General features: G+C 34.4%; 1 protein-coding gene across 9 annotated transcripts in view; it reads right to left on the bottom strand.

The window, feature by feature from the left end:
* Positions 1-19,035, bottom strand: part of MDGA2 (MAM domain containing glycosylphosphatidylinositol anchor 2) — an 837,423-nt gene that overhangs the window by 265,720 nt on the left and 552,668 nt on the right. For all 9 annotated transcript variants that reach the window (XR_014841441.1, XR_014841443.1, XR_014841412.1 and 6 more), the window contains exon 6: positions 2,783-3,052. Coding sequence is in view for 4 of the 9 variants with exons in the window: in XM_021074079.2 (XP_020929738.1) it covers positions 2,783-3,052 (270 nt within the window). In the remaining 5 variants the exon portion in view is untranslated. The remainder of the gene's footprint in view (positions 1-2,782; positions 3,053-19,035) is intronic.

Here is a 19,035-nt window from a genome sequence, read left to right on the forward strand (position 1 = left end):
AAGCACTGAACAAAATGTGTGACTGTGAATTGAATTCACTGTAGGATTCTCCAACAATGAGCAGAAAGGTCATGGGGTCTGCATGATTTTTCTTCTGAAACAGGAGAAAATTAAGCCACTGAATAAAATTTTAAAAGGCCACAGGACACTAAAATACAGTAATGTCTTGATCATGTTATGAACCATGCTTGCTCAACACAGTGGCCCATTCAATTTTCAACAGAAGAGAAATGTGGGCATTTCTAATTGCAGTGACTCACACTAGAGAATTTGAGGTGAGAATGACATACTGCTTAACAGAAGTTTGGAAACCACTGAGCTCAGGCCACCCAACATATATCTAGGAAATGAAAATAATTTTCAATGTCATGGAGAAATGTGGGTTGATCATTGCAAGGCATTGCTGTTATACTAATGAATGTCTATCTAACAAAACTTTAAAACATTGAGATTCCTCCTCAGTTTTGGAGCTTATTATCTACTAGGAGGGTTATCTACATTTACAGTGTTTTCTATTTTTTATAAAAATCAAATGACATTCAGAAATGTTTCTGGAGTTTTATTCCTGTCTGTGCTCTACAACCTTATTTTGTCCAGGGGATATTCTCAAATGGTAATAGAAATTCTATGCACAGAATATCCTCGTACTTGCTCAGAAAACCTGGTCTGTGGATCTTGATATAATTGCAGAAAGGAATAGGGGGAAAATTAACCTAGAGTTCTACTTTTGCTGTCCCATGATATAGTTAATTTAAGACATTGCAGAGGTCTACGAATTCAGAAGACTTGAAAATAATTTCTTTGATATAATAATAGGAAAACCATTTTTCTTTAACTGAATTTCTTGGCCTTTGTGGAAGAAATAAAATGCCTCATATTACTGTAGCAGTTTTTCTTCCTGCAGTTTAATCTAAGACCTGTTAACCAAGGCTATTTCTATATGCAGTAAGATTACATACAAACTCAACTTTATGAATTTTGTGAATTCCACTGCTGAGAGGTTCCACCGGTAATATGACAATGCAAATGTATACTTCAGATAACTTAAAGACATAAAAATGTTATAAAGAGGAGAAATACATTTTAAGGCTTTATTTATTTGAGGTCATTCATGTCAAAGATGAAAACTGTCTTTTGTAAGAACACAGATGAAAACTGCCAGATGGGATGAGGAGGAGCAAGTCATGCTGGGAACATATATTTGCTGGGAACTAACTTAGTTCTTTATGGAGGGTTTCTGAGCAACACCAACATTTGATGCTGAACATTTTGCCAGTTGTACAGGGATTCAATATAGTCACAGATGATCCTATAATCAAACTCGATTTAAAAAAGTCACGGTCTTCTAAGACTGGGATGCAAATTGATTTAGAAGTTAGGTTGGTTCTGAGTGTGAAATTTTAGGAATAATTTAATCAATTGATTTTTCTTTTCTTTTCCTTTTTCTATATGCTAATGGGTGATACATGGTTTAAAAGAAAACCTAAGTATAAACAACTCTGAAAGATTTCTTTCAATAACATTCAATCTCATGATACAGCATTGTGTTAGTTCAGTTGGCATGATGTTTTATTTTGTAGTGATACATAAAATAATAGTTTAGTGCAATTACTAAATATTAAATTGCTTATTTTATAGCAGATAACACACTATCAACCGTGTCTTAATTTACACTATAATATCTTGCAATACTTTGAACAGAGTGTCTATTTGGCCAAGTAGTGCATTTCTGATAGTTTGGATAGTAACAGATAACTATGCTCACTAAAACTATCACAATCGATGTTCACAAAGTTATGTTTATCTCAACATACTCAATTATGTTTTAATTCTATTATAATCCTCCGACAGGAGAAATTTTCACTTGTCTGCTGGGCAGTTCTCTTGGGCATATGGATGTCTATTTTAATTTTAGAGGCATTGGTGTGCATCCTCCTTCTCCAGCCCAGGATCAAGCCAGGTGAAGTGAGATGTGAAGAAGCATATGCTCTCCTTGCACAGTGACTTTACATCCTCTGAAAAGGGGAGATAGCATCTCCTCCATATGCAGCACCAGTACACCAGCTAGGACCTCACTGCTGTTATCCTAGTGACACACTGTTTACATCAATTCCTCACATAAACTTTACCTTTTACTATCTCTGACTTTTCTATGACATTTGCCGATCTCAGTCTGTTAAAACTCTTCACAGCACAAGAGACCTGATGCAAATGTTATTCCCTGATAACCTCAGCCAAAAACTATTGTAATTTTTATGTCTATAGCTTTTGCTTACACTTGCCAAACACTGTATCATAAGGCTATAAATTGATACATTTTATTTTTACTATCTGACAATAGGATCCTCGAGTACAAGGTAAGGTTTTATAGATCTCTCTGTAATCCCACAATTTAAAGTGCTGCTTGTAATAGAAACTCAATAAATGTTTATCAAACATTAAATTGATATATCTGTTAAATTCCTAAATACACAATCTGTATAACAATGCCTAATGCTCTATGCCACATTCAGATTTTTTTTTTTACTAATAACGTATTATAAAACTATTCCATGGTATCACTAAGAATATGTTATGAGAACTATTCAATGCAAATACAGAGCATTGTTATTAAGGTTTAGGAATCTTAGGTTCCATTCATAATTAGATATCATTTACTATTTATAAATAGTTTTCTAGTATGTTATGATATATAATATTTGAGGAAATATTTTATATAAAATATTATTTGTTTTGTCATAACCCAGAAATTTATGCTGCAACCTTCTCTAGGTGAACTCACCTCTCACGATGATGTTGGTGGACTTTTTTGCAGGGTTTCCCACATTATTATTGGCAATGCAGCTGTAAGTACCAGCATCTTCAGAGGTGATGGCAGGTATGGTCAAAGTTCCTCCATTCAAAACAGTCTTTTCAGGCAGAGTCCCAAAGGACCTGACCCAGGTGAGGGAGGGTACAGGCTCTCCTCCTGTCGTAACACATACTAATGTTATGGCCTCTCCAGGGTTTACAACTATAGGGTCATCCACCAAGAGTTTAATTGACGGAGATGCTAAAAGACAAACAAAAGAACATGCACCTATTTAGATCTACTGCAACTAGAATTCAACAGTATGCTTCATATTTATTGAAACTATCAAAATGAAATATTGTTCTCTTTTCCCAAAGTCATATTGTATTAATCAAACTTATACTAGATAGAAAGATTACTCCTTTTAATTACATGTTATATACCCATGGAACTGTATCAAGAACCTTACACATAGAGAAGGGAATTACAACGTATGTGTTCCTAGATTACTGCTCCAAAATTAGAATGACAAGAAGGGTTAAAGTTTTAAAACAAAGATCCCTTTCTTTTTATTGCTGACAAGCACCATTTGTTTTGGTTCTTCCAGGTATGGATACTGCAACAGTTTAGTTTTTGTATTTTCATGGTGAAGATAGTGAATTGTTTAATTTGGGGATCATTATGAGGTGAAATGACAGATGTTTTGCAACCTGAACACAACCGAGTAAGATAAAAGGTCATCTGAGCTTTTTACTAAGCAGTGGCCTGGGTTTTGATCTTGAAAGGAATAATGAGACCATCTAATTTAAAGAAGCCACCATATTTCATTTCTAACCTCTCTTTTCAGAAGGTTTAGGCAATGAGTTCTCATAATCACTGCTTTAAAACTTAGGGAAATAAACAAACCACTGCTCAAACATAGTCACCAGGAGATCCTGCTGTGGCACAGTGGGTTAAGAATCCAACTGCAGAGGCTCCAGTTGCTGTAGAGGTACAAGTTCGATCTCCAACTCATAGTGGTAGGCTAAGGATAGGGTGCTACCATAGCTCCGGCATAGGTCACAGCTACAGCTTGGATTCAATGCCTGGCCTGGGAACTTCCATATACTGTGGGTACGGCCGTAAAAAACAAACAAAAAATAAATAAAGTGTTCAATTGCACTGTCACATTTTTAGATATTAATTTCAGCTTAGAGTTAGAGAGTACTTTTATCAGGATAAAAGGTAAACTCCTTATGTGTTTCAATATTCTCTATCTTGGTTGAAAAAATACACACACACACGCACACACAATGGAATACTATTCAACCATAAACAGATGCAATCTTGCCTTTTAGGACATGAATGGACCTTGAGGGCATTATGCTAAGTAAAATAAGGCAAATGGAGAAAGTAAAATACCAGATGATCTCACTTATATGTAGAATATATATTAAAAAAAAACTAGAATAAATGTACATACCAAACCAAACAAAAGCAAACATGTAGATACAGAGAACTGAGTAGTAGTTACCAGAGGGAGGAAAAGGGAGGGTACAATAAGGAAAGGGGATTGGCTTTCTGGTGACTGATGGAAACTACATTTTTGGTGGATGAGCATGCCAAAGGGTATACAGAAGCAGAAGTAAAATGTTGTACACATGAAACTTATATAATGCTATAAATCAATGTTGCCCTCAGTAAAAAATAAATTTTTTCAAAAAAGCCAGAGGAGAGAGAGAAAACAATTCTATATGATTATTACAGTTCTGTGGAATAGGCATGGAATGCCTGGATTACCTTTTTAAAACATCATTGTTGCATGGTAGCCCTTATAACATCATTTTAAGTAATACAGAAGTTTTTAAACTATCTTAATTGCCCTTCTAAGGTTTTGACTTTAAATTATAAAGATTTATGATTAAAAACCTGTTGGACAATGCCCAAAATGAAAATGAGAGGCAAAAGGCCCTGCAATTTGGCAGAAAAGAAAGCATCTCAAAGAGTTATTTAATATTGTTAAACTGATTTTTAAAATATTACTAATTAAATATTTTGAAAATAGATATTATACTTAATTATTGACATAGCATCATGAAAAAGTAGAATAAATCCTAATTGCCCAGTTTGAGGTAAATAAAATAATCTTACAAAGGCATTTAGTTAAAATACATTCTAGAGAGTCCAACAGTTATATTAATAAAACTCACTGGTTTTACATCGTGTTTTAGTAAAATTAAAAGTTCCATGGCCTAAGAGCCATTAATAGGATATGCTTGAATTAGGGAAACACACAATGGTGAAGTCAAGAAATATTTGCCCCTCAAATTGACTTGTATAAGGATGAGTTGTTTTCCTATTAAATAGACAATATTTAAAGAAAAAGGCTCAAGAGAATTTCATTCTCATAAACTAATACATATAAAACAAGAAGATCATTGTTTTACCTATAGTGCATTGCAGAAATATATTCATGATCTCATTCAAAATTCTCTTTTCCAAATTTGAATTGAAAACCAAGCCCTGTCCAACTTAGTTTTTGTTAAATATGGCATTATTTTCTCTGAGAGTCCCTGATATTAAAAATATCACATACAGACAACAATGGCTAATGATTTCAAGAATTTAAAAATGTTCATATATGTTTTGGTACTGAATCTTTCTAGTTTTAAATCCAAAAATGATAGAAGTGAAATTGTCAGTTTTTTCTAGTGTTTCATTTTAGATTTTATAAATATCAGCTCTTTTAAACTATAAGGTTTTGCTTAAGAATCAAAGGGACATTAGGATTCATCAAGTTTAAGTATAAATCATGTCACGGGGAATAAAAATTAAAGTAGGAAAAACATAAAAAATATTTTTGTCTATCACTTCAAATACTTTTAAGAAGAGATTTTATCCTGGGCTAGTTACTCTCTTGTTGTAAGCTTCCACTGTTTCCTTATTTTCCCTTCATACCACGTCATATATTAGCCAGGTTACCGTTGTGGCTCTTCAGACAGAAGCCTGATGACTGCATCTCTGAAGTATGGCCTGATGGTTGAATGGTAAGAGCACAAATTCTGCAGAATAATACCTGGGTTCTTGATTCTGATATTACTTAATAACCATCTGAGTTTCAGTTAGTTCTTTGACTCCTGAGTGCCTCAGTTTCCCACTGTTGAAATGGAGGAGAATAACTGCTAACTATCCTACACTGATACGGTTATTTAACATATGTCAGATGCTTACGGTAGTATCAACTGCAAAAAAAATGTGCTGAAAAATTGTTTTCTCTTGTCATTATTTTCATTACAATCTTCATAGCCTGGTCCTATGCTTGGTATACAATGGATGCTTAATAAATATTGTAAAGGCAAATTACTAAGTGGGTGAATGAATAAATGAATGACTAGTATAAAACTGTAATCACTATAAAATACAATTTTTCTATTTTACTCTGATGTATATGACAGAGATATTTTAAAACCATTTTGACTTTTGGAGGTCTTATACCACATCACATAAAATCATTTTAAATATACCCATATATTTGAGGATACATAATAAACCATTTTGATTTTGTTTTCTCTTTTTAATTTATAAGTTGAAAGTATTTTTTCTCAAGATTAAATCTTTTCTTAGGGCCTTTAAAAGTTTATAGGCAAAAGTGAATTGCAAAGGAATGCTATTTTTTTTTTCACAAGACCCTTAAAACTGTGCAACCACCTTGAGTGCATGCATTATATGGTTCCTCTTCTGCACTTATATAGGTAATTAGGAAATTAAAAAAGATGAATCTCATTGCACTAAATCATGTATGTGGCTGAGTGTCCATTAATGTCTATTGCATGTTTTGGTCAAATTACCCCATCACTACCTAAGAATAAAGAATAGAGCTCATCAGTTTCCTTATAACCATGAGACAAAAGCATTGTTCAAACACGTATTGCATTATCTAGACATCCAGTCTTTCTTCACAGCAATTTGTGAGAGAAAGACTACTTTTTATAAAGGACTGCTCATTTTTTTTTAAGTAGTAAGGAAACAAACACAGAGGTTGAAGAGGGGCAAGAGAAATACTGAATTTTATTTGGGATTTTCATCAAAGTAAAATGTAGAATAAGGGTGAAATACATAAAGTAAACAAAGGAAATCTTTCAAGTTAAGTATTTACAGTATATTTTAAAAATCATAGATTATTTTAAACATGTTTTATAGTTATTGCCAAAACATGGCTCAAATTACCTAAAAATTATCCCACGTCTGATTTAACATGACACACACATAGACACATACCACCAGCTATAACCACTCTCTTTGTATACAGTACTCATAAATAAGTGTCTGTCAGACTTTCAGAATGAGAATCTTGCCCTCAATGATGGAATGCATAGGTCATCATAGCAATGGTCACAGAGACTTGACTCTCCCTTTTGAGATCAATATGTCAACATTCTAGTATGCCTGATGTGCTCTGTAGTGGAAGTACGATAGATAAGTAGATGAATTAGATATATAGGCAGGCAGATAGATGGATAGATAGACAGACAGAAAAATTATTGGTCCTGAGAGAGATGTGATGAAGGGGAATAATTTTAAAAAGAGAGAGAAAAAGAAGGGAAGGGAAAAGAAAGAAAGGAGAGGCCAAAGAGTCTATGGTTTTATTTTCCAAAATCCTAAACCCATCAATAACTACAACATGGAAAGTTTACTTCAGGAAATACCTTGAGCAAGAGAATTCTTCCCATGTTCCCTTTAGCGCCACCCTGGCAAACAGAAAGAAACATTTTCTTGGGCTGAGCAGCAGATACATCAGTGGGTCTCAGACAGAAAAGAGACTGGCCTCTTGACCCCCACACCAAATCACAAACATATAGATATTCAAGGGCAAAGGGGATCTGTATGTCCTGTCCTGGTTTCAAGTCACTAAGTGACTGGTTAGAGAGACAGGACGATGTGGGCCTCATGGGAAAGTCTGTATGCCTCAGGGGAATAGCCACCAGCCACAGATGGTGGGATGGAAGGAGCAGAGACACTAGCCAGAACTGAATGTGGCAAGACAACAGGGGATGAGAGGTGTCTTAGGCCACATACACTTGTTAAAAGATCCAGATCTCATGCCCTGCACCTTGGTACAACATAGCCCCCCGCTAGAATTTAAAGAAAATCTGGTGTAAATGAGAACTCCATGTTGACTGAGATACAATTTCTGAAATTATGGCAGAATAGATGGTTGAAAGACAAATATATCACCTATATGTACAATCTTAAAAAATAATGCAAGGGGAATTATATTCAATATCTTGTATAATCTATAATGGAAAATAATATGAAAAATATATATGTAACTGAATAACTATAGTGTACACCTAAAACTAATACAACACTGTAAATCAACTATATGCAATTAAAAAGAGTGCTAAAAAAAAAGCTGAATTGTAAAATAATAAAAATATATTTCCTTCAAGCCTGAATTTGTAGACTGAGATTCACGCCCACTAATTTGAGAGAGTCACGTCCTCATAAGATCCTCTGGTTGTTTAATACAAAGATTTAGTTTGGGGTTAATTAAGAATACATTCTGTAGGAAGAAAATACTATTTTAACTGAGGTCAATGACTTCGGTTTTTGTTTTGGCTATTACCTAACATAATAGCTTGCTAAAGATAAACATGGTTTAAAAAATTGAAAACAATGCAGTGGCAATTATCTTTATATTCTTATAGACTTTGGTCCTCCATGGATTTGGGCCTTTTAGTTTTTAAAAAAGAGCTTAGTTCCCCCCGCTCCCGCCACTGGCTCTTATTAAATTGATGTTAAGCAGGTAACTATGGTATAAAGTTTAGAGATAATCTAAGGCATGTAATTCTTTGACTGAAAGTAACTTTGACTATTGGGTCCCAGGGAAAATCACAGGGAAGAAGGAACATCAACAATAATAACAACAGAATGAGCTCCAATGAAGCATCCTCAGCTAGGATGTCACTTGTCTTAGTGTGAATCCTCCCCAAAGCAGCTCCGGATACAAGTAGTTCATTTGGATGGAGATCCTAGGAAGCACACTGAAGGAGAGGAGATGATACAAGAGAGGGAGAAAACCCAGCAAAAAGCACTAATGAGTGGGTGTCACCATGGGAAACCTGGCTCCCTGCTGCTGGAACCTTCTGAGAAACTACAAAGAATGCATCTCAGAACCCTCCCTCTGAAAAGTGATGAGCCTGGCAGGGGTGTTTATCTACCAACTCTGGTCCCTAATTAGTTGAGGATTATTCTATGGGCCTTAACTTCCCAACCTTGTGCATTGGCTGAACACGAGTCCAGGGAAAGTCCTCAAACAGAAGGAAAAACTAAATAAAGAATCTGTCAAAGGAAAAGACAATAACTTCCAGAACAGGAGAAAGCAAGGAACTCACCGCATTTGCTAGGACACCCTTTCCATGTAAATTCAATGGTCAATTGTTGGCTACATGGAGATAATATGAAAAGGATAAAGAAAGAACAAGGAAGAAATGGGTGGTGAGTAGGGGCACCTTTGTCAAGATATAAGCACAAAATAAAATGAATAAGAGCACAGCATGAATGAAAGGAAGAGGAGGTAAAATATATACGATTTAATATTCTGCTTCTGTTTCATGGCCCTACATTTTTTTAAAAACTAAAATATATACACATGATAGACAAACAAAGTCCAGCTTCTATATGGAGAGATATGCTATGTTCACAGACTTGAGGAATGGAAAAAAGTTTCTCTTGAAGAAAGTAGTTGGAGTTCCCATTGTGGCTCAGCAGGTTAAGAACCAGACATAGTCCCTGGCCTCACTCAGTAAGTTAAAAATATGGCATTGCTGCAAGCTGCAGCATAGGTCACAGATGCAGCTTGGATCCAGGCATTTCTGTGGCTGTGGTGTAGGCTAGCAGCTGCAATTATGATTCAACCCCTAGCCTGGGAACTTCCATATACCACAGTTGCAGCCATAAAAAAGAAAAAAAAAGTAGTCATTTCACTGAGATATAAGAATCACTGTATTTTCTTGAATTTCATTGAAACTCATTTTAAACATACATTTCATTGAAATACAGGTAGCAGTGAACATTTCATATAATAAAAATGAGAGGATATATTATAAGTTGATTTGAAAACTCAAAATAATCCACCATGTAGTTGAAGTTATTATTCAAATGTTATCATTATTGACAAATTGACTGATTCTCATGAAGCCTAGGAATGATATAATATTAGGAAATTCTATTTAAAACAATGCTCCAGGATATGGCAATATTGAAATAGTATTCATAAATAGTCTCTGATGCAAGGGAGAGCCTTTGCTACAAATATTGAAGCAAACAAGCATTTTTCATTTTTTTAATATTCAAAGGACAGACAGTTCTGGAATGATTGAGAAGGTAGAGTAAATGTGTTCCTTCATAGAAAATTATATAAAAATCTCCTAGAAAAGACCTACTCCATAATGCCATCAGTCCCTAGATTGGTTTTGTTTGGTTGGCACAATATTGTTTATTGTTTGTTGTTGTTATTATTAGGAATGGACACCTTTTATGTATTGTTTGTTCTCCCTGGTCAACATATTTCAATACATTTAGCTAAGAAGAACTTATTGAGCACCTATTATGTATCAAGATCTGTGACAGGCACTCGGGACATAATAGTGAACAAAACAGCCAAAGAATTTCTGCACTCATAATCTTATATCCTTATAGGACCAGAACCAGCCTCCTCCCCATGACTGCCTTTGTCTTAGGGGATTTTACATATTTACACTACCTAACCATTCTCTGAGGTCATGCACATTTGTGATCCCTGATCGGGATTTTCATGCCATCACAGCCCAACGAGTAAAGAAATTTGCCAAAAGATAATTCTTCAATGAAATAAGACTTTTAAAAATATAACAAGGAGTTCCCATCGTGGCTCAGTGGTTAACGAATCCAACTAGGAACCATGAGGTTGTGGGTTCGATCCCTGGCCTTGCTTAGTGGGTTAAGGATCTGGCATTGCTGTAAGCTGTGGTGTAGGTCGCAGACGTGGCTCAGAACTCGAATTGCTGTGGTTGTGGCATAGGCCGATGGCTACAGCTCTGATTAGACCCCTAGCCTGGGAACCTCCATATGCTGCAAGAGTGGCCCTAGAAAAGGCAAAAAGATTTAAAAAAAAAAAAATTGTGGCATTTTCCTGTTCTTCACAGAAGATACCAGAATTTAGGAATAGTGCCAGTTTGCAAAGATGCCCTCCTCACAAAATCAACGTGGCATGAACCTGCAACTCTTGCTACCTGAAATTTTCTTCTAGTGCTTATCCACCTGGTAAACCACTTTAACATGGTCAAATGTCAACATCAATCCTTTACCCAATTCCTAGTTTTTGTTTAAGGCAAGTGAATTCCTTCCTTCTTTATAAATGCTTAGCTGCTTATAATAGCTCTTCCACATTCCCCACCCCAAAACACATACACTCTGGCCACAGTTAGAACATTTATCTTCCCCTTTCACCGTGTGATACTTAGGACTAGGCCATCAGAGTGAAAGGGTGATGTTCTTCATATTTGTACCAAGAGCACTCAGAAAAGGATTTGACCATTATGTGCTCAATAAAGTCTTATTGAATAAAAGAATGTTGAATTTAAAGAACGTGAAAATTTAGGATTTGCATGAACCATCCATTGAAAACTACTAGTTATGAAGATCTGCCAACCCTTTCATTGTTCAACCCATCCAAACTTTAACTACGCTTTATAATAGTAACAACGTGATAGCAAAGAATTTTTCAAGCAAAATTTAGTGCATCACTCACATAAAATAATTATAGTATGCTATTTACATTTCTTTGTACTTAATTCTTTGCTCAGTTGTAATACAAACATTACTATTAATAAACCATGGGATTAAGCTAAATTATGTCCTTGAAAGCAAAACTAAAGGCACATGGCCTTTGTCATAAGAGGACCGGTATGTGGGTAATTCAGGTTCTTTTGTAAGAGTGATATAGTAGCAGCAGAACAGAAAAGACATCACCTCTAAGATCGTCTGGTATTGATCTTCCAGCTATACTTTTTGAGGCCTCACTAGAGTAGCAAAGAAAACAAAACACTAATTCTGCTCTGGCCACTAAAGCTGCTGAAATGGAGATAGCCAGTATTTCTACAACTAGTGTTATAACATGGATTACGCAAAAAGATATTCTTATTGGTTACTCTCTTACTGGCTTGATAAAGAATATGTTTTTTTTCTTATTACCCATCCTGGTGACACTGTATTATAGTGTTATATTTTGAATTCTTTTATGATTCTATAACTTTATAGTAATTTGGCTAAGATGGTCAGAGCTAATTTTAAGGAATAATATAAAATAGATTTAACCCTACTGGGCCTCTATTTCCTCCTCCAAGGGAATTCCATTCGATAATTTCCAAAGGACTGCTCAGGCCAAATTTCCACCTTGATTAGGAAAACATCTTGCTATATATAGTCTCCTAATTTTATGACATCACTATACTCATGTTACTCAAATACTAAATTGGTTCCAAGACATAGCAAACATTAGAAATCACATCAGGAGTCTTAATTAGCCAGGTCATTGATAGCAACAAAATAAACTGATTGCAAACAAAGAAATGTACCTATGTTTTAAGTAAAGAAAAATTGTTAATTCAACATATTTATTGTGCCAACTGTGTCAGATTCTGTTCTAAGCTTTGGAGATAAAAGAACAAAAGAGACAAAAATCCTGCCCTCGAGGTATCTGCAATTAGATGGAGACAATTATAGTTCTTAAAATGTTCCAGGCACTCTTCAAAAAGCTTTACATATATTTCTCATGTAACTGTATGGCATAGCTGCTATTACTGCCTATTTTACTTGTTACCAATCTAAGAAACATTTTAGCTAACTTTCCCAAGGTCATATATACAGTGAATGGTGGAGCTGAGATTCTAATCTAGGCTGTCTGACTGGAGATGGATATAAAGCACTGTAGATAAACTCCAGAGTGAAATAAGTTGATAATTTTCAAGCTCTAATTAAATTCCTGATGATATTTATGCCAGAGGAAGAATTAATGCTGCTTGTCTAATAGAAAGAAAGGATAACATTAATACCATCTATTATAATGAAAGCCCAGAGAAGGCAAAAATAAACATAGTTTGCTAGTTAGGCTTCCTGAAATCTCTACCATTTGGAATAGAAAGCAAAAAGGACATATGAACCCTCTTAGGCATAATTAAAAAGCCTAAACTCTGAAGTGACTGTGTAGAAGAGGCTTTTAGGCCACTGCTCAGTGTTTTCACTCCTACCTTATCCATAACTATATATAATGGGCTCAGTTATTTAAGTTCTAAGACTTCATAAGATAACAAGGAGAAATTTAAACAAGGAAGGCTTCCAGAAACAGCAAAATGGAGAACAGTGGTAGCTGACAATATGCCACTAAGAAAAGAGTAAGCAAAAGGTCTTATTACATGAAATAGTAAGCTTTGCCACAAGGATAAACTCTTAAGCAGCCTTCATCTACTTCCGTTAGCATCCTCAAAATATCACATTAGGCAGGTACCATTTTAAAAAGCAAAAAGAAGTAATATATCCATACATTTAGGTATTAATCATGGAATGAAGAAAGGGTGAGAGAGTCTGAGGTGGGGGTGCTTGCTGGTGCTTTTAAAGTTTGCTATAAAATGCTACCTTGCAAAGGACAAAAGTAGTCATATTTTGCTAAGTACGGTACTAGACCAAAAATCAAATTAACCACAAATCGTACACACATTTATACTTAACACATTTAACCATTCTAGTGGTTATTTATTTTGGATTCTAGAAGTAGTTTTATAAGCTGCAATAAGAATATCATATCTTGATTTTCAGAATTGGGTCATAACTCAGACAAATACAGTGTCAGTGAGGACCTCAGCCCTTATCAAGTGTATGTTAACCAATTTCCTAGCTGGGATTTCTGCTCTAATCTCCCACTGACAAGCGTGCATTTGAAAATGTTGGAATGAGGGAGTTCCTGTTGTGGTTTAGCTAGTTAAGAACCCAATGTTTTGCCTGTGAGGAGCCCTCGCTCAGTGGATTAAGGATCTGGTGTTGCTTCAAGCTTCAGAGTAGGTCATAGATGCAGCCTGGATCCCATGTTGCCATGGCTGAGGTATAGGCCTCAGTTACAGCTCTGATTTGATGCCTAGGCTGGGAACTTCCATATGCCATGGTGAGGGCTGAAAAAAAAGAAAATGTTAGAATGAGGAATCTAATTTTAGGAGGTTTGGGGTACCTCAATAAATCAAGGGCCACCCTGGGAAACCTTAAAAATGTGTAGATTTTGTTTTATAAAGGGCTACATATGTTTTTTGGAGATGTTCTCCTTTCAAGTACAGATATATTAAATGTTATTTACTTTTATGCTTACATTGATATTCCTTTCCCATGGTTAATTAAATGAAAAAAAAGGAAAAGAGAGGTAGAATCAGAGCATAATTTGTTAAAAATGAATGTGCCAAAGCAGAGGGATTTGATTCCAAGTTCTGTGTGTGTTTAGAAGCCAATTTATTGGACTAAATTATAAAACCATAAAATTGTGGTTTATATTACACTGGAGAAAATGACAATTTTAAACTATAGACCTTGGAGTAGGTGTTGGTACAGTATCATGTTGACATACTGTAAATACTAACTGCCGTTTAAGGATGTTATTACAGATCTAATTCCAACATGAATCAATTCAAGCCTAACTATTAAACTAGCTATATTTCTTATCTTGGGATTTCAGACATTGACAGTACATGTAAATGTAATATTGCCATATTCTAGGACAATACTGCTATATGATAAGGGAGGTGTTTCTTTTTTGAGTAAGATAATACTGTAGTGTAACATGTGGAGGAACAAAAAGCTGCACAAAATGGAATGTTGCTTAAGGAAAGATTAGAAACCAATAAAACCTTTTAAATACTATTTTAATATGAAAGATAAAACATTGACTGAGTCACTCCAAATTCAATTCCTCTCTACACTTGAAAAATGCATGTACAAAATGTCCTGCCAATATTTTATTTCTTAGAGCTACTAAAAATATAGTTTTCCCAGTCCATTTCTGATATTTTCAATATAGATTTTGTGAAATCCATATTTCCCATTCTACATGATTAATAAAGACTGATGAAATATCTTCTCAGAGGAAACAAATACCATTTGTTTGTAAAGTCAATCATTTTTTTTGTTTTTCCTTAAATTCTTAATATTGACATGTATTGATTTCCCTATTTAACTCTCCATTGACTTGAGAATTAAATTCATATCACATATTCTTTGACTGTGGATCTGTATCCATATAATGCTTTTCTAAACAAATTGTATTAATATTTAATATTTTGATTAAACACACAAAAAATTTTTAGTGTTCAGACCACTGCATATTCACTGAATTTTCAGGTCTTTGAAGGGTAGCATCATATCTTTGTGTAATCTACAGTGTCAGAACTCTATACAGAGATCACATATGATTGCTTTTTACTTATGATTTGAAAACGAAAAGATATAAACACGACAGTTTTTATTAGACTGAACTAAATTTAAAGTTGAAAGACAAAATGCAGTGAGGCAGGACTTTAGTAATTAAGTATTCATGATCAAAACCAAGAGAATTAGAAAGACATAGTATGTATAGAGGTTTAGCCTCCTTTTCCCTTTTTTGTTCCTTCTAGGCAACCATCTTAGTGGACTCAAGTCCAGAGAAATTTATAAGAACTCATTCTACACCACCTGTTTTTTCTGTAGTTCTGTTTTTTCCTGTGTCTTAATCGCTCTTCACTTTGAAAATGTATATTGTGATTTGTACTTACTATGCATTAATAATTTTGAGAAATTTCTTATCTATTGTTACCTGTTAAGTCAAGCTATATGAAATTGCCTACATTTTACCATTTTGGAGCTATAAACTCATTTCAGTAAAACAAAGCAAATTTGTGTTGTCAGATGTTACTAAAGAGACAAACACTACCTAGCAGTGCTTTATTTGGCTGACTAAAAATTCTGCTTCTTGCTTGGTCATACACAATGTTGCAATGCAAAATCAAAGTGAAACTTAAAGGGCAGCTTCATACAACTGTCACATCTATTCAAGCAAACAATTTTTATACCTGGTTTCTAATTTCCATTTTTGTCAAAGCAGAGAAATAGGTACCATTAACAGTAGAAGAGGATAAGATACCTTTAATAAATTTCTATCACACAATGTGTCTATCAGAAATCAATACTGCTGGCTTTACTGCACATTCACTGGATAGTTGTGACGGAAGGATGGAGTCAATAAAATGCTCAGGTAGTACAATATAGCAACAAAATCAGAGTGATTAAAAGAAGCTGACAGAAAGAAATGCTCTTTAAAACGCAAGCTAAAACATACTACTAAACAATTGGACATACCTATTTTCTATAGCAAGAAAACAGTAGCAAGTCAGTCAAGGAAAGCATGTTGTTATAAGGAAAAAAAAAATGTGGCTCTTACAAAAATGTTGTAGAAAATGAAAACAAAGGGAAAAGCCAAAATCTTTGTCATGCTTTGGAAATATGCCATAGCAGCAAACCAAAAGCATATGCTATGCCTGAACTCAGTCAAAAGGGTGATGTTAATGTGTTTCTAATACTCTACCTGTCCATTATGTTCCAATCAACCTGCCTCCTCTCTCCTTTCAGTCCCTGTAACTCCACACAACATACCTGACTCCTGCTATATGTACTACTAAAATGAACTTTCTTAACTTTTAAGTTTATTTTAAAGCCCTCATGAACAAATGTGGATCTTTGAAATTATGGCTAGTTGTGGCTCAAATGACTTTATGATTCTAATAATGACCATAAGGTTAATCTTAGCCAAAGTACAAGGTGTGAAGTACTATGAGTAGGGTGGCGAAAGTCAGAGAACTCTGTGAAAACACAAATGTTTTAGTATGAAGATTTAACAATATGTGTATTTCATCATATCAGAACATTAGAGGAAAAAGAAGATATTTGTGGTTCATTCCCCCCTAAAAAAAGCTGTTTGCATTTTGCCTGTTCTTTAAACTAGAAAATATATTCTATATGCGTTCTTTGATTATAATCAATTCATGTTTTCCTAATATATATTTTTTAATTTACATTTACTTCGTACTGATTAGTACACTTGATTTTAAGAAAGAGTAAGAACATAAACTGTTTCTATTTCTTCACTATGGAACTAAGTATACCACAAAAAAAGCTTTAAAAAGTCCAGCAGAGCTAATGTAATATACCAACTCACTATGAATATACGTATTAGTAATATGGTAATTTGCATTTAATGATATACAATATTTTACATTCACTTATTTTTCCAACCATCGAAAAAAACTGATTTAATATTCCTGGTGAAAAGTACAGACTAATAGGTCGTATCATTGTACTTTCAATAAATACAAAAGAACACCAAGGGACAAATGAAATTTTGGAAATCCTCATTGGTTTCTTCATAAAGGTAATTTTTTTAAATCTAACAACCACTCTACTGTAAAACTAAGAGCCTACCATTTGCCAGGCAATTTAAATATAGTCTCATTTAATCTTCACAGTATCTGCAATGAAGTTCCATGGGAAAATGTGTACCCTTAAATGTCTTACAGCCAGAGGGAGAACAGTGCACAGGAATACATACATCTTCTCTTGAATCAACTGAAAGCCTCCCTGACAGTGACAGTTTGTAAAAGAAATACTGACAACCCAAGATTTGTAAAGATCTCCTCAAATAGGTGCATCAGGTCCAGAGATTGTTTACTAAATATCTGATTGAATAATAACATAAGCCTTGTGTATAAAAGGACAAGGGCTCAATGTTGTATTAATCTTCTCAAGTTCTGAATGTCTGAAACTTGCTTGCATGGATCTTGGGGCTTAAGCATAGCTGTGTACATACAGGCTATATCTACTTCTAGATATCTCATTTCATCTAAGTTTTTGTTGCTGTTATATTACCTTGATAAATAAAAATGAAACATGAGAGTAAAAATTCTCTTTCCATCAATTAGTAACCCATCAAGAGCACATTATCAGCATGACTTAGCAAAAAAGCAGGTTCAAAGAGCTGAAGGAACTCGTCAAACCACTGAGGAGAGCCAGGATCTACATCCAAGTTTTTCTCACAGATGCTTCTTTATGGAGAGTTGCTTAAGGATACATATGTGCCAGCATTTAAAATGGACATTAAGGCTAGTATCCTATATGAAGGTAGGATGGATTAGATCATTAAGTGACCAGTTGTACTGATTTGCCTGACATCATAGGATGGGAGGCATGCACTGAGTCCAGGACAAACTGGGATGGTTGGTAACTCTAAAGATGATCCTTTGATATAATCTATTCTAGAATTGAGGGTAAATAAATTATGGAATTAGCTACAAGCACTTCTGGAAATTTATTGTATCTTCATAGTGAGATCAAGTAGCGTATAATGTGAATGATATGAAGATATTCTAGACCATAAGTTCTAAGTGGCAAGCTCAAAAACCATAAAAGAAGCCTGAAGTTCATGTCCAATAAATGAATTATTATCTAAAATACACAATTCTCAGCAGTTTCACTAGAACAGTAGAATCTTAACAAGTACTAAGCCCAAGTCTACAAATGTGCAATTCAGAAGTAGTTTAAAATTAAATATTAATCATTCTAAGGAGTATAACAATTCTATTGCTTTATTTTAACATATTCTCACTCAACATGCTAAAGGAAATTCACATGATTTGAACTTCCGTATTCTTATGAATAATTTTTAAATTGTTCAGTTATAATTAGAGTCTAATAGCCTTTGAAGAATAACTGCAAAACTGGGAAAATCTGATCAATGAATTATTCTAACTGTTTGTTAAAACAGACCATTTGATATGCTCCAAAGTATTTGGTTAAGTTCTAAGATAGCGTTTCAATAATTTACATCCTTCTTAACAAATATAACAGTATCGCCTTTCATTTGATTAACAATTTTTTTATCTTCTGTTCTTAGCTATCTACTGTATCTGGGTTATAATGTCTTCTGGGCAAGTTAATAGTTTATGAGGGATATTTTATATAGGAACTCCTAGTCTAAGAATAACCTTGGATATAATAAACCTGAAAAATTCATTGCTAGGACAACAAAACACACAGGTGTAGTGAGATCCCAGCAACATGCACACTTCCTGTTACTATGGTAATAGAATTTTGGAAAATCTGGGTCACCTTGTTGCTCTGAAAAGTCTCAAGAATACCAAAGTTGAAGCTTCATAATGACC

Source organism: Sus scrofa, chromosome 1 (genome assembly GCF_054392235.1).
Source record: "Sus scrofa isolate SSC_HxYL_T2T_F1_AM1 chromosome 1, Sscrofa_HxYL_maternal_Yorkshire_Landrace_v2.0, whole genome shotgun sequence".
Lineage (NCBI taxonomy): Eukaryota > Metazoa > Chordata > Mammalia > Artiodactyla > Suidae > Sus > Sus scrofa.